Consider the following 13,783-nt stretch of genomic DNA (forward strand, 5'->3'; position numbering starts at 1 on the left):
CTGTTCTCCAGGGGGGAGGGAAGTTCTGTCGAAATAATTGTAGACCAATTTTAATTTATTATTTATAAAACTGCTAGGGCGGAAGCTATGAATCATTCATGTTATTTTATAACTAATTCGATGGTAGTTCTTAAACTGTAACTAATTTGACATAATTATCCCAACATTTAGTTCGATCTGATTCGCCATCAGTTTTCTACTTCATTTATACGTACTTATTTTTTAGAGATGTACCGACTAGTGTCGGCCGACTAGTCGGCTTTGTCAAAACCGGTTTATAAATGCAACGGACAGTGTGTTTTTTTTTTCAATTTCTCTGACTACCTTAAAAACTTTTTTTATTTTAATAAAAGAAATAACTAAAGTTTCTTTGTTTTCTCAAAAATGTGTTAAATTTGGTTGGATAATTTTAACATTTAATTTTTTGTAGTAACTCAGTACAAAAATAAAGAAAAACACAATTTAGGGCAGTTTATACATTACTTAACCAATTTTAACCACTTTTTTGAAAAATTTTTTGAAATTTTGAATTCGCTTTGCGTGTTTATTGGACCAGATATCGTGATAGCGATTTCAGAATCGTAACTAGCGGAAGATTATCTACACTTTGACACCAATCTTCGGTCGATTAAACCAATTTTAACCGGTTTTGACAAAGCCGACTAGTCGGCCGACACTAGTCGGTACATCTCTATTATTTTTTAATCAAGTAAACAAAAATTTTATTTTTTGTCGCTGCATTTAAAAAACACCTACATACAAGCCTACTCCAAATAATTTTTTTATTGTACACACATCTTTGTATTCAGGTACTTGCTATTACGTCATTTATCCAATCCACATAGTACGCAATTCTAGTATACACATCTGGGTACCCTTTCGCACAAGGCGATATAGCGTACGATGCCATCCCTATCAGTTTACCAACACAGATCAAAGGTCCACCAGAATCTCCATAACACGGTCCAATTCCTTGAGCCGCAAAAGCACAGAGTTGTCCTGGACCTCTCTCAATCACAAAAGCTCCCCCTTGTGCCATTCTAGTACAATCGTCATCTGTCAGTGCTGTCAAGTTAGCATAATACAACGCGTCTGGATACGTTGCTCTGATTTTTCCCCATCCTACAATAGTACAGGACTCGTTACCAGAAGAAGTATCAATTTCTATGGTCTGCGTAGTAGCACTCAAAGTAAACTCGGTTTGGAGTTTGATCAACGCAATATCGTTGGTGTATGTATATCTGTAGTACTCTGGATGAACAACAATGGAGGACACGGAGTAGTTAGTACCACCAGAATCTAACAGGAGGGTGTCTGCTAGCAGAAAAATGTCATCTGGTGCCGAGTCGCTGTTAACACCAAAGTGAGGAAGGTTTTAGGTGTGAACGATTGCGATGGGTACTTACCTGACACAGTGAGCTGCTGTCGCAACCCATTGTTTGGTGATAATGGAAGCACCACAGACGTCGCCAATGATTCCAGGACCTGTTTTGATGGAAACTATGGAAGGAAATTGTCCAAGGGTGGCTAATTGTCCACCGAAAATTCGATCATCGAGGGGTTCAGCTAGAACTGAGTGTAGGTGTTCTAAGCTCTTTTCTCTATAAAAATGTCTTACCCAAGGTGGAAATGCAAACAATTAAAACGGTCAAAAAAATACCTACAGATTTATCCATTTGCAGTTGTTACGTTCTGATGAGTGTCCGAACCTTGATAAAACTTGCTTATCTCATTTTTATCATAAGATATCTTTTGACGTTGTTTTTTGTTTAAATGCGTTGTACATAAAAAACTGTTTTTGTATCGATCATAACATTAATAAAATTACCGATTCAAACACTTTTGTTTACGACAATAATTTTCTTTTATTGCTATATTACATCGTCAACAAACTTTATTTTTTTCTTTATGACACAGGTAATGAGTAAGCGACTAAAAAAGCAAATTAAACAAAAACTATAATTTGACGATGATGTTAGAGATAGAGCGATAACAATTTTGAAAACTTATATATTTTTATTTTAGTTACACTGCAACAATTTTTGTTAATATCCAAGACTACAATTTCGGTTTTCTTAAAAACTTCAACCAAACATAACCAGTATCTTCACTACCAACACTGCGAGGTTTTTGGTAAATACAATTAAAAAAAAGTTCTAAAACAACTAAACAAAATTTCACTTACCTAACTTTGCAGTATTTGTGGCTTAACAAAAAGATTTTCTACGATTTCTTCGTCAGTTCCAATTTCCTTGTCAACCTGTTGCTTCAGTGTTTTGACAGTGGTATTTAGTGAATCAAATGAACTCCTGCTCATTAAAAAAAACTAAAACTGTGTAAGGATAGTACCTGGGTGTAAAAATATGTTCATACCGCTTAATAACAATACAGTCATTATATAAATCTTGCGTTCGCTCTAATTTATTTCTCAGCTGCTCAGTATCTAAACAAGCGCGACATAAAACGCCTCCCCATGTCTGAACACCTTTATCTCGAACTTCCACAAGTTTTCTCACATCTGCAGATTTTTTCGGGAGGTACTGGATTACGTGATTGGCTTTGACCAGTTGGAGTTGTACTTTCAACTGAGTAACTTTGCGTTTTTCATGTTCCAATCTAAAAAGACATTTCATTTTGATTAGGTACGCCAAAATGGGTCACATACTCTATATTAGATTTTTTTTTTTCGAAAACTAAACTAGCAAGACGAGCCTCCAGGTCTGAAATTGTTTTTTGAAGGGTTTGTATTTCGTCAAGCTCAGCAGATTTTTTCGTCCCATTCTTTTCTAAATATGCAGTGATGGTTTTACGATTTTGGGAGGATTTTTTCAAAGATTTGTTTCGATTTATGACATCTGCCATTTTTAATCTCAAATGCGATTTTTAACCAAATAGTACACTTGCAGTTTCGTGGGTGCTAGGTAATCGAAAACCGATTTTTTTTATACTGGGTGATTCAGGCGAATTTTGGTCAAAGAGCCCTTATGAAAGCAAACTGTATGTCTAGACTTATCCCATATAAGTAAAGTTCAAGAATACGGGGATTTGCAACTGGCCACATTCTTGATGAGTATTAAATCGATCTAATGTGGATAGGCAACCCAATTTACACACCCACAAACTTGCTTATTTTATAACCTGTACCAATATTTATGGCTACACCCAAAAAAGCAGACACAAATAGATGCGTTCTCAGAATTTCAGTCGTTTTTTATTTATAAAATACTAAATATTTCGTAAAAAAATATACCAACTAATTTCATAATTAATAACAAGGAGCTGACTCCCATCAACATGAGAGCACTTGGTAATATAATACAAAAATAAACTCTGACACTTAATTATCGTAATCTCAACCATTTTTGTGCATCTCCTGATACTCTTGGAACGTTACCAACCCTTCCAAAGTGGCAACCTTTAAATTCCTCGCACTCGCCTTCTGGTTAATGTGCCAGTTGTGGAGTTCTGCAACTTGGGTGGAACATGCAGCAGCCGGATCGCTACTCGTGTGCAAACTCCCAAACCAAAATTCGTTGCCTGGTAAGGCATTGCAGTCCCAAGCATAAGACACAACCAACAACTTTCCTTCATCTTCTCCAACTAACTTCATATGAGGGCCAATTTTATCCTCCATATGTAACTTTATGTTGCCCAATTTGTCGCCATGTTTATACTCACCGGCCTCTTTGTGTGCGATATAGGCAAAGCAAACATCGCTGATGTTCGTCAGTACGTCTGAAAGAAGTCTACAAGAAACATTAATTGAAAATTAATAAAAAATAACTCACTCCAGTCGTTGTGCGAATGTCTCCATGAAAATTTTATCTTGGTAACAGTAAACCCTCCAAACTCCTAGACCCAAACCCACGACATGCACGTACGCCATCTTGTTCACTTTCTTAGCTCTGTCATTAGCTTCAATCAGAAGAGTGTCTATAGATAAAGCGATTCTTCTACAGTAGACTAGTTTATCAAAGTAAGCATCCTCAAATAACTCGCAGTAACGATCTTTATTTTTCTTCATTTTTGGTGTTAGGTTGGCAATAAAAACGGTTTTTTAGAGTGTCATTGCAGAATGTTGTCATCTGTCACTTTTCTTATGTTTCGTTGTATTGTTTCTTGATTATACTACTAGTTTATTTGAGAGTGAATTCTTTTCCCGCTGCTTAACCTGCTTAAAGTCATCAGGTTATGTGCCCAGTTGGCAAAGAAAGATAAGCAGCAAAAGCAAAGAGCGAAACTAGTAAGAGAACGTAAATTAAGTAACGACCTTGAAACGATCAACGACTCGATAGCGTTCTTGAAGAAAATGGCTGACGGTCAGAGTAGAATTATAAAGTTGACAGGAAAAGAGAACTGGAACGTGTGGAAGTTTACAATAACAATTACTCTGGAAGCAAGAGAACTCATTACGTTAATAAACGGCGACTATCCTGAACCGATTGAATTTAATGAAGACGGGAGTCGTAAAACAGAAGAGGTATACACGAAAGAAATGCAAAGCTTCAAAACGAAAGACCTGCAAGCCAAGGATTTAATCGTGAGTAGATTAGAAGAGAGCCCCCTAACCCACATTTTGACTTGTAGAACCGCTCGTGACATATGGGAAAAGTTAGAGTCGATATACGAGCAGAAATCTCATCTTTCTGTAAATCTACTGCAAACAAAATTTTTTACTCACAAATACGAAAATCAGGGTATAGCGAAATATGTTGCAAGTTTAGAAGAAATAAGAGATAAATTATCCCAGTTCGGAGAGAGAATCACTGATCGAATGTTTATAACAAGCCTTTTAGTTGGATTGCCGAATGAGTTTAAACATTTTATCACTGCATGGGAGTCAACTCCAGAGAATAGACAAACAGTAAATGAACTAGTCAGTAGATTGTTAATTGAGGAAGAACGATTAAAAAAAGAAAGTCAAGGTGAAGCGTCAGCATTAGTAGCTGAGAATATTCAAAAAAGTAAGAATAGGTTCATGAGTATTAAGGGCAAGAAAGACAATAAGAAGCAGGGAGTCCATTGCAATATCTGCAAGAAAGAAGGGCATATAGGGAACAATTGCAAGTTCAGAAATGATTATGATTCAAATAAATGTTTTGTGTGTCATCGTAAAGGACATAAAGCTCGAGACTGTACATTAAAGAAAGAAAAAGACAAATCAGAAGTAGAAGGAAGAACAAGAGTTGCATTAACAACAATAGCTCTAATTAATAGTGAAGAAGTGTTTTCAGAAAATTGGTATGCTGACTCAGGAGCCACACAACACATGAGTAGCCATAAAGAATGGATGGAGAATTATGAAATATTAAACGAAGCTATAGATATAAAGATGGGAAATGGCTCAATAATTAAAGGAGTTGGAAAAGGTGATATTAACCTACTGATATTCGATGGCAACAACTGGAGAGAGAGTGAAATGAAGCAAGTATTGCATGTACCAGAATTGAAATGCAATTTATTTTCGGTGACCTCTGTAACAGATAAGGGATATTCTTTTGAGTTAAATCGAGAAGAGTGCAGAATATCTAAAGGAGGAGAAGTATTTGCATTAGGAAAGAGAGTAAACCAGTTGTACCAGTTATTATTTCAAGTAGAGAACAGTGAAAAGAACGAAAGTCGAGTTTATTTGAGTACCTATCAGAATAAAAAAGAGAGATTGAAAGTTTGGCACGAAAGATTGTCACATCAGAATGTTGCTCAAGTAAGATCAATTTTGAACCAGCTTAAGATTTCATTTATTGATGATAGAGATTTTTTCTGTGAGGATTGTATGTTAGGAAAACTACATGTCTTACCATTCAAGTTAAGTAACAGTAGAGCTGATCAACCAGGAAAGATAATACACGCCGATGTATGTGGTCCAATGGAAGAACAGTCACTAGGTGGAGCTTATTATTTTCTAATGTTGAAAGATGACTATAGCCACTATAGAACAATATATTTTTTGAAGAGAAAATCTGAAGCTAAACAAAAGATAGTAGAGTTTCTAGTGTTAGCTGAGACTCAAACTGGAAACAGAGTGAAAATATTGAGAACAGACAATGGATTAGAAGAAGTTAATAAAGAGGTTGAGAGTTATTTAGCGAGTAAAGGTATTATACATCAAAAGAGTTGTCCATACACTCCACAACAAAACGGAAGAATAGAACGCGAGAACAGAACAATTGTAGAAGCAGCAAGAACTATACTACATTCAAAGAATCTCGAAAAGAAGCTATGGGCAGAAGCAATCAATACAGTGAATTTTGTCATAAACAGAAGTGGATCTAGTTCAGTAAAGAATAAGACACCATACGAATTGTGGTTTGAAGAAACACCAGATATACGTTTCTTTCAGATATTTGGATCAGAAGCGTTTGTTCATCAACCCAAAAATTTGAGAAAAAAATTGGATCCTTGTGGTAAAAAGGGAGTTTTTGTTGGATACGCAGAAGAGTCCAAAGGGTTCAGAATATATATGAGAAATGAAGGAAGAGTTATAATATCGAGAAATGTGATATTTAAACCAGAATCGAAAGAAGAATCTGAAGCGTTTACGAACATTCAAGAAGATCGAACAGAATACATTGAAGAATCAGAACCAACAATAAACGAATTTCTAAATGAAGTTGAAGAAATAGAAAATGAAGTTGAAGAAACAGAAAATGAAGTTGAAAATATTGATATCAATAATGAAGCAACTGGAGCAAATCAGCAGAACGTCAATGAACAAATAGTAGAAACTGAAGACGAGGAAGAAGATCAAAATGAAGCCACAAATCGTTATAACCTAAGAAATAGAAATTGCTTGCGACAACCTAGAAAACTAGAGGTGTATGATATGGATTCATCATATGAAGAAGAAGACTGTGAAACAGCTCTCATTTGTAGTTCAATCTTAGATGATAATTTGTCGTATCAGGAAGCTGTGACCGGACCGAATAGTAAGAACTGGAAAGAAGCAATAAAGGAAGAATTTAAAGCTTTAGAAGTGAACCAAACATGGATGATCGTAAGCAAACCAATAAGGAAAACTATAATAGACACAAAGTGGGTGTTTAAAATGAAAAGAAATGAGAAGGGTGAACCATCAGTATTTAAAGCTAGACTAGTTGCAAGAGGGTTCCAACAGAAAGAACTATTTGATTTCTCAGAGACTTATGCACCAGTAGCAAAGTTAACAACATTAAGAGTGTTATTGTCATTAGCAAATCAGTATGATTATAAAGTACACCAAATGGATGTTAAGAGCGCCTTTTTAAATGGAGAAGTTGGAGAAGAAATTTTTGTTTATCCACCAGAAGGAATGGAGTTGCCAGAAAATCAAGTTTTAAAGTTGGTGAAATCATTATATGGTTTGAAAAAAAGCCCAGATTACTGGAACAAGAAATTTAATGCATTTATGGAAGATAGTGGTTTTGAAAGATCAAAGGCCGATTTTTGTTTGTACATCAAAACTGAAAAGCATGGTAAAATTTACGTCTTACTATATGTGGATGATCTGATAATATGCGGAAATGGTAGAGTAGAAGATTTCAAGGGCAGATTGCAAAACCACTTCCAGATGAATGATTTAGGACCAGTTTCAAACTACTTGGGATTACATATCAAGCAAGAGAAAGAAAGTATTGTAATTCATCAGATATCATACTTAAAGAGAATACTGAAGCTGTATGGTATGGAAAATTGTAACCCAGTCTCTACACCTTTAATACCAGGAATTATGTTTCCGAAAAACCCATCACCAGACAAGGAAATGGAACACAAATGCAGAAAGCTTATTGGATATATTATGTATGCAATGTTAGGATCTCGACCAGATCTGTGTGCTGCAATTAGCATTCTTAGTAGATATCAAAACAGAGCCAGCTTAGAATTATTCGGAGCACTCAAAAGAGTTCTTAGATACATAAAGGGAACTCTGCACCTGAAATTGACTTATCTAAAGAGTAACACCAACAACAGAATAATTCAAGGTTACGTCGACTCAGATTATGCTGGAGATGAAGATAGAAAATCCACAACAGGCTATCTTATTAAGGTATTAGACAACACAGTATCATGGGCAACAAAGAAACAGTCTACGACGGCTTTATCATCATGTGAAGCTGAATACGTTGCGTTAACAGCAGGAATAAATGAAGCATGCTGGATCAAGTATGTTTTGAGGGATTTGAGAGTTGGAAGAACCGAAAGAATTCTAATTTTCGAAGACAATCAGTCTGCTATAAAAGTATCCCAAACACCAGCAAATACGAAGCGACTGAAGCACATCGATGTAAAATATCACTACATTAAGCAGTTAGTCGAAGAGGGAACAATAGAGTTGAAGCACATTTCAAGCAAAAACCAAATAGCAGATATACTAACTAAAGGAGTACCAAGAGATCAATTTGAAAAACTCAGAAGCGAGTTAGGACTGAAATGATTTGTAGTTTAGGATCGGTATTTTATATTGTATGTCAGAATTTAATTAATTTGTTTTAAAAATATTTTTATTGAAGGGGAGTGTTAGGTTGGCAATAAAAACGGTTTTTTAGAGTGTCATTGCAGAATGTTGTCATCTGTCACTTTTCTTATGTTTCGTTGTATTGTTTCTTGATTATACTACTAGTTTATTTGAGAGTGAATTCTTTTCCCGCTGCTTAACCTGCTTAAAGTCATCATTTGGCAAATAATCTTCATACGTCAAATTCGCATCACCGTAGAACTCCAACATCGTTCCTTGCCAAGTTGGAGGTGTCAAGTTTCCATATCCGTGTTCACGTGTGTTTTGTTCTTTCGTCTTCATTATGTCTCTATGCTCCATCACACGTTTCTTGGGCAATCTTGTACCAATTAGCCCGATGATGACCCCATCGTCCTCTAGTTTTTCTCTATCGTCTTCAAATATGCCTTTGTTGTGCCTCTTACCGTCATTGATAAACACTGTGTGAGACGATATTGATAAAAAAGCTGACAGTCGCATCTCGTCGTAGGTCAGACACGTTTCCATTGTTAATGGTGCTTTTTCGTCTTTAGTACCAACAGCTTCCCAGCCACCAGTACCATTAGTCCCATCCAACAGCATGTAGTGGTCCATAACACCAAGGAACGAAACCGCTCTTTTACTTAAAAACCTGTCAATAAGGTCCAGCAAAGACATATTTTGGTAGAAGTCGCGGTTTCCAAATTTCTTCTGGTAAATGAGGAACATAGCACACAGGTGGAGGGCATGTTCGTGTATTACGGGATACACCGAATTTATATTTCTTTCCAAAATGTCTTCAGGGATTTTATGTGTGATGAGTTGGTGACATCGGACACTCTCGACGGGGAATTTCACAGGAAATGCAGAACTTTTGTCCAGAAGTTCTGCTAAAGGCACGTGTGGGGGTTCCTCGGAGTTGTTTTTTGGTGATAGTAATTCAGATTTCGCGTCTGAAGTCCAGTGAGGGGGTGTTTGGAACCATTTTACCACCACGGGAGGCGAAGGTGCGTCGGGTTGGTTTTGCTTCGGCAAGTGAAATGATTTTGTGAACAATTCTTTCGATGACGTCGTTCCCTGTAAAGATAAATAATATTAGTTAAAATACCATTATCTTAAAAATAAAGATGGCAGCAAACGTGAATGGTGGTTAAATTTACTTTCCATTGTAAATGGTGCTTGACTGAAGTGCCTAAAAATTATTGTGAAATTTTCTAGCCACCAAACGTCGATGACTCAATAAACGAGATACGTAGTGGTAAACACGGTGAATTCGGCGAAATGATTTCCGGGAAATAGAAAGCAGTTCTCTGTATAATTGTCCAATGTGTTTGCTTTTTAATTGTATTATGCACCATGAGATGGTGCTCGCGTTCAATTGGTTTAATAATGGATTAAGTTTTAGATCTGAAATTGTTATTTATAAATTCCGTTGGCAAGTTGCCGTTGATAGTAACTTTGGTGTCCAAATTTTGACCTATTTAAAAGAGTTGTAGAAGAAAAGTGGAGGATTTAAGTTGATTGCTACAAAAATTTACCATTTTACTTAGTCATGTTTTGAGTTTCTTGTTTTCTAAATAAGTCTACACGTATTAAGAAAAAAAAAAGCAAAATGTAGCCCCGCCCACCCGCCCTATCTCAATTGTAATGATTTTTTTATTCGTCGTTGAGCCAAGAAGGCGGAGGTTAACTGCAAAATCCTTATTTCTCCCTTAGATCATATAATAAATAGATACCACCATGCCGTGTTCTTTCCCTAGCAGAGCCTGTAACGACATCCTCCTGTCACATATCTCTCTCGTGCATGGAGGGATTACAATGAAGCTATCCTTGCCTGATCACTATTTGAATTTTGCGCGCCTAAATTTTAGGAAGTATGTCTGAACTAACTTTGTACGAAAGATGTTGACAGCTTGATTTTATAAATAATTCACAGTAGATAATGAAAGGAATAGTAAATTATTGGGTAGCAATTGTGATCCTTTATGATTACATCACTTAAAATGGGATCTTTGTTCTAAATTCTAAAATTGTTTTTTGTACAACAACTCGAAAGAGAGGTTAGAAGAAACATCTGTCAAAAGCGATTTGTTGCGCTGGTGCGGTACACGGATGGAAGTGAAATAGACATATACAGATGAAATGCATATAACAAAGATGAAGATGTGGTGATCACACAAGGATAGCTTTATACTACTCCTCTTGACGTAGAAAACGACAACAGATAGCTTCATGTCTAGTCACAGCTTTCAGTTTGAGTATTGGTATCTATTTATTATATGATCTAATATTTCTCCACGAGAAATTAAAAATATTCTCCGTTATGATAAATTTTTCATCCGTTGTCAGATCGAGGGGCGGGGCTTAAGATTCATATTTGTCTACAAGAATTTATCATATTTTAAACATGTTTTAAGTTTCTTGTTCTGAAAACACGACTGTTATGTATTAACAAAAAATTGGTCTAAAGAGTTTAGACAGTACTTCCCTCGCTGTCGGAAACTTGACGACTGCATGGCATTTGTGTTTTTTTTCTCATTACATTTTTGTAGTGGGAATTTAAAAAAAAATTGCGATGACGTCATCAACATTTTTGCAAGGACACGTATATCAGTTGGGATCGATGTAGTGTAATACTAAGAATAAAATTATTCTATTCCCAAATTTTCGGGAAAATGAATTGGCTCGTTTTGAATATTGATTTGTTATAATCAATAAAATAACGAAACAATTTACTCACGTATACGGCGCCGGTGTGTAATATGAGAGGCAACTGAAAATCGTTTATGTATAAGCATTCTTAATTTAAGATGACAAGCGTAACAGCATACGTGAGAGTCAAACAGAGAAACTGTAAACAAAACGACCATCGGTTTTATTGGTTCGACTTCCGCTTATTATATAAAACATTGGGTTTTATTTTAATTTTTGACGGTGGAATTCACAACTGGTTGATTATAAACATGTCTATTCCACATTCGCGGAACCTAGACAGCGCACAAAACAAATGCACGTCTGTAATGTTAAAGTCGATGTAAATAAGCGTGCTATCCTTATGTTTCAACCGAGTGTTTACTTTAAAAAATTTTGTGTCTACCAAATTGGGTTGGTCCAATGTAATACTAATAATAAGTGTTGCCTTTAATTTAATCAATAAAATAAATTGACTTCATTAATTTTTTTGAGCCACCTCTTAAGAAAATCTAAAAAATATGAATGGAATGATAGATAAATCACAAGTACAAATTCATCATATTTTTTGCATTTTAGACAGGATTTATTCAGCAAAATATAAGGGTGACGTCATCAATTTTTTTAGGAGGGATGAACAAATACATTTTGAACAAAAGTTTACCATGCTTATAATAACTTTAAAATATCTCCAAGATTTCAAAGCATTCGGTTTTGTAATTCCTGATTAAATCGATAAAATAAATTCACGCATTCATTAATTTTTTTGAGTCACCTGTATATGCAAATCCAAAAATATGAATGGAATGATAAATCACAACTACAGACTCATCATATTTTCTACATTTTAGATAGGATTTATTCAGCAAAATTTTGGGGTGACGTCATCAATTTTTTAGGGGGGATGAGCAAATACATTTTGATAAAAAATTTACCATGCTTATAATAACTTTAAAACATCTCCAAGATTTCAAAGCATTCAGTTCTGTAAATCCTGATTAAACCAATAAAATAAGTTCATGCATTCATTAATTTTTTTGAGTCACCTGTATATGCAAATCCAAAAATATGAATGGAATGATAAATCACAAGTACAGACTCATCATGTTTTGTACATTTTAGATAGGATTTATTCAGCAAAATTTTAGAGTGACGTCATCAATTTTTTAGGGGGGAAGAGCAAATACATTTTGATAACAAATTTACCATGCTTATGATAACTTTAAAACGTCTCCAAGATTTTAAAGCGTTCGGTTCTGTAATTCCTGATTAAATCAATAAAATAAATTGACGCATTCATTAATTTTTTCAGTCACTCTGTATATGCAAATCGAAAATATATGAATAGACTGATAAATCACAAGTACAGACTCATCATATTTTGTACATTTTAGATAGGATTTATTCAGCAAAATTTTGTGGTGACGTCATAAATTTTTTAGGGGGGACGACCAAATACATTTTGATCAAAAATTTACCATGCTTATGATAATTTTAAAACATCTTCAAGATTTCAAAGCATTCGGTTTTGTAGTTCCTGAGTAAATCAGTAAAATATATTTTGCGCATTCATTAATTTTTTTTGAGTCACCCTGTATATGCAAATTCAAAAAATATGAATGGAGTGATATATCACAAGTACAGGCGCATCATATTTTGTACATTTTAGATAGGATTTATTCGGCAAACTTTTGAGCTGACGTCATCAAGGTTTTGGAGGGGATAACCAAATATATTTTGACTAAAAATTTATGATGGTCTTTATAGCCTTAAAACATCTGCAACATTTCAAAACATTCGGGTTAGCAGATTCAAAATTAAATTGCAAAATGTTGTTTCATAATTGTGATATTTTTTCCAAAATATCTGGACGTTTCGGGTAAAAACTGAATTCAGAGTCGTAAACTACATGTGTAGGACTATGTTATTTTATACAATTTAAGACCCATTTACTATGTACAATTTTGAAGTGACGTCATCGCATTAGTGGTGGGGATGATTAGACAAATTTTGGTTAGCGTTTTACCATCTATATGATATTCCTAATACAAGTACAAAATTTCACAACAATCGGTCCAGTACTTTCGGGGATTATCTGTCTAATAAGAATCCGGGACGGCAGACAGACGGACAGACGGACAGACGGACGGACAGACAGACGGAAATGGGAGACCTATTTCTTCGTCTTCTAGGGGTCATAAAAGATCGAGAAAACGTAAAAGTAGAGAGTCGGCCGACGGACTCGATTACAATACTTCCTTTGCTTACGCTCGGGAAGTAAAAAGTCAAAATATAAGCCCCGCCCACCCACCCTATCCCAATTGTGATGATTTTTTTTAATCCTCGAGAGCCAAAGGAGCGGAATTTAATTGCAAAATTCTTATTATTTCTCTACAAGAAATTACCATGTAAGACACGTTTTTAAGTAGCGTGTTATTCAAGGAAGAGTAGGTAGGTATATTAAGAAAAAATTAAAGCCAAAGATTAAGCCCCACCTATATCCATCCCAAGTTCTATTGTGATGAATTTTTCATTGGTTGTCAGACCGAGGGGCGGAGCCTAATTGCAAAATTGATACGTTCCTACAAAAATTTAAAATTGTAAACATGTTTTACCTTTCTGGTTGTGAAAAGAACGCTACAC

The 13,783-nt window shown here is 35.2% G+C and overlaps 3 protein-coding genes across 4 annotated transcripts; all 3 read right to left on the reverse strand.

The window, feature by feature from the left end:
• Positions 1-48: 48 nt before the first annotated feature.
• Positions 49-1,705, reverse strand: LOC135138229 (chymotrypsin-1-like). 2 transcript variants are annotated; one of them, XM_064068153.1, is made up of 3 exons: positions 1,619-1,705; positions 1,407-1,566; positions 49-1,349 (listed from the first exon to the last, which is right to left on the reverse strand). In XM_064068153.1, exons 1-3 carry the CDS (start codon positions 1,674-1,676, stop codon positions 806-808), a joined length of 762 nt encoding a protein of 253 aa, XP_063924223.1. In that variant the 5' UTR covers positions 1,677-1,705; the 3' UTR covers positions 49-805. The 2 variants fall into 2 exon arrangements, with proteins under 2 accessions (XP_063924223.1, XP_063924222.1); XM_064068152.1 differs by having other exon boundaries at positions 1,407-1,572; positions 1,619-1,699.
• A 291-nt stretch (positions 1,706-1,996) lies between these two features.
• On the reverse strand, positions 1,997-2,875 carry LOC135139065 (uncharacterized). The gene is made up of 4 exons (XM_064069154.1): positions 2,666-2,875; positions 2,374-2,616; positions 2,186-2,309; positions 1,997-2,119 (listed from the first exon to the last, which is right to left on the reverse strand). The coding sequence occupies exons 1-3, from the start codon at positions 2,860-2,862 to the stop codon at positions 2,186-2,188; spliced, it is 564 nt and encodes a 187-aa protein (XP_063925224.1). The 5' UTR covers positions 2,863-2,875; the 3' UTR covers positions 1,997-2,119.
• A 351-nt stretch (positions 2,876-3,226) lies between these two features.
• LOC135138533 (uncharacterized) lies at positions 3,227-9,737 on the reverse strand. Its single transcript, XM_064068512.1, has 6 exons — positions 8,587-9,737; positions 7,634-7,811; positions 4,378-4,390; positions 4,133-4,299; positions 3,789-4,052; positions 3,227-3,746 (listed from the first exon to the last, which is right to left on the reverse strand). The coding sequence occupies exons 1-6, from the start codon at positions 9,176-9,178 to the stop codon at positions 3,353-3,355; spliced, it is 1,608 nt and encodes a 535-aa protein (XP_063924582.1). The 5' UTR covers positions 9,179-9,737; the 3' UTR covers positions 3,227-3,352.
• Positions 9,738-13,783: the final 4,046 nt, after the last annotated feature.

Source organism: Zophobas morio, unplaced genomic scaffold, assembly GCF_036711695.1.
Source record: "Zophobas morio isolate AGI-343-1 ecotype UQ-CSIRO unplaced genomic scaffold, CSIRO_AGI_Zmor_V1 ptg000030l, whole genome shotgun sequence".
Classification (NCBI taxonomy): domain Eukaryota; kingdom Metazoa; phylum Arthropoda; class Insecta; order Coleoptera; family Tenebrionidae; genus Zophobas; species Zophobas morio.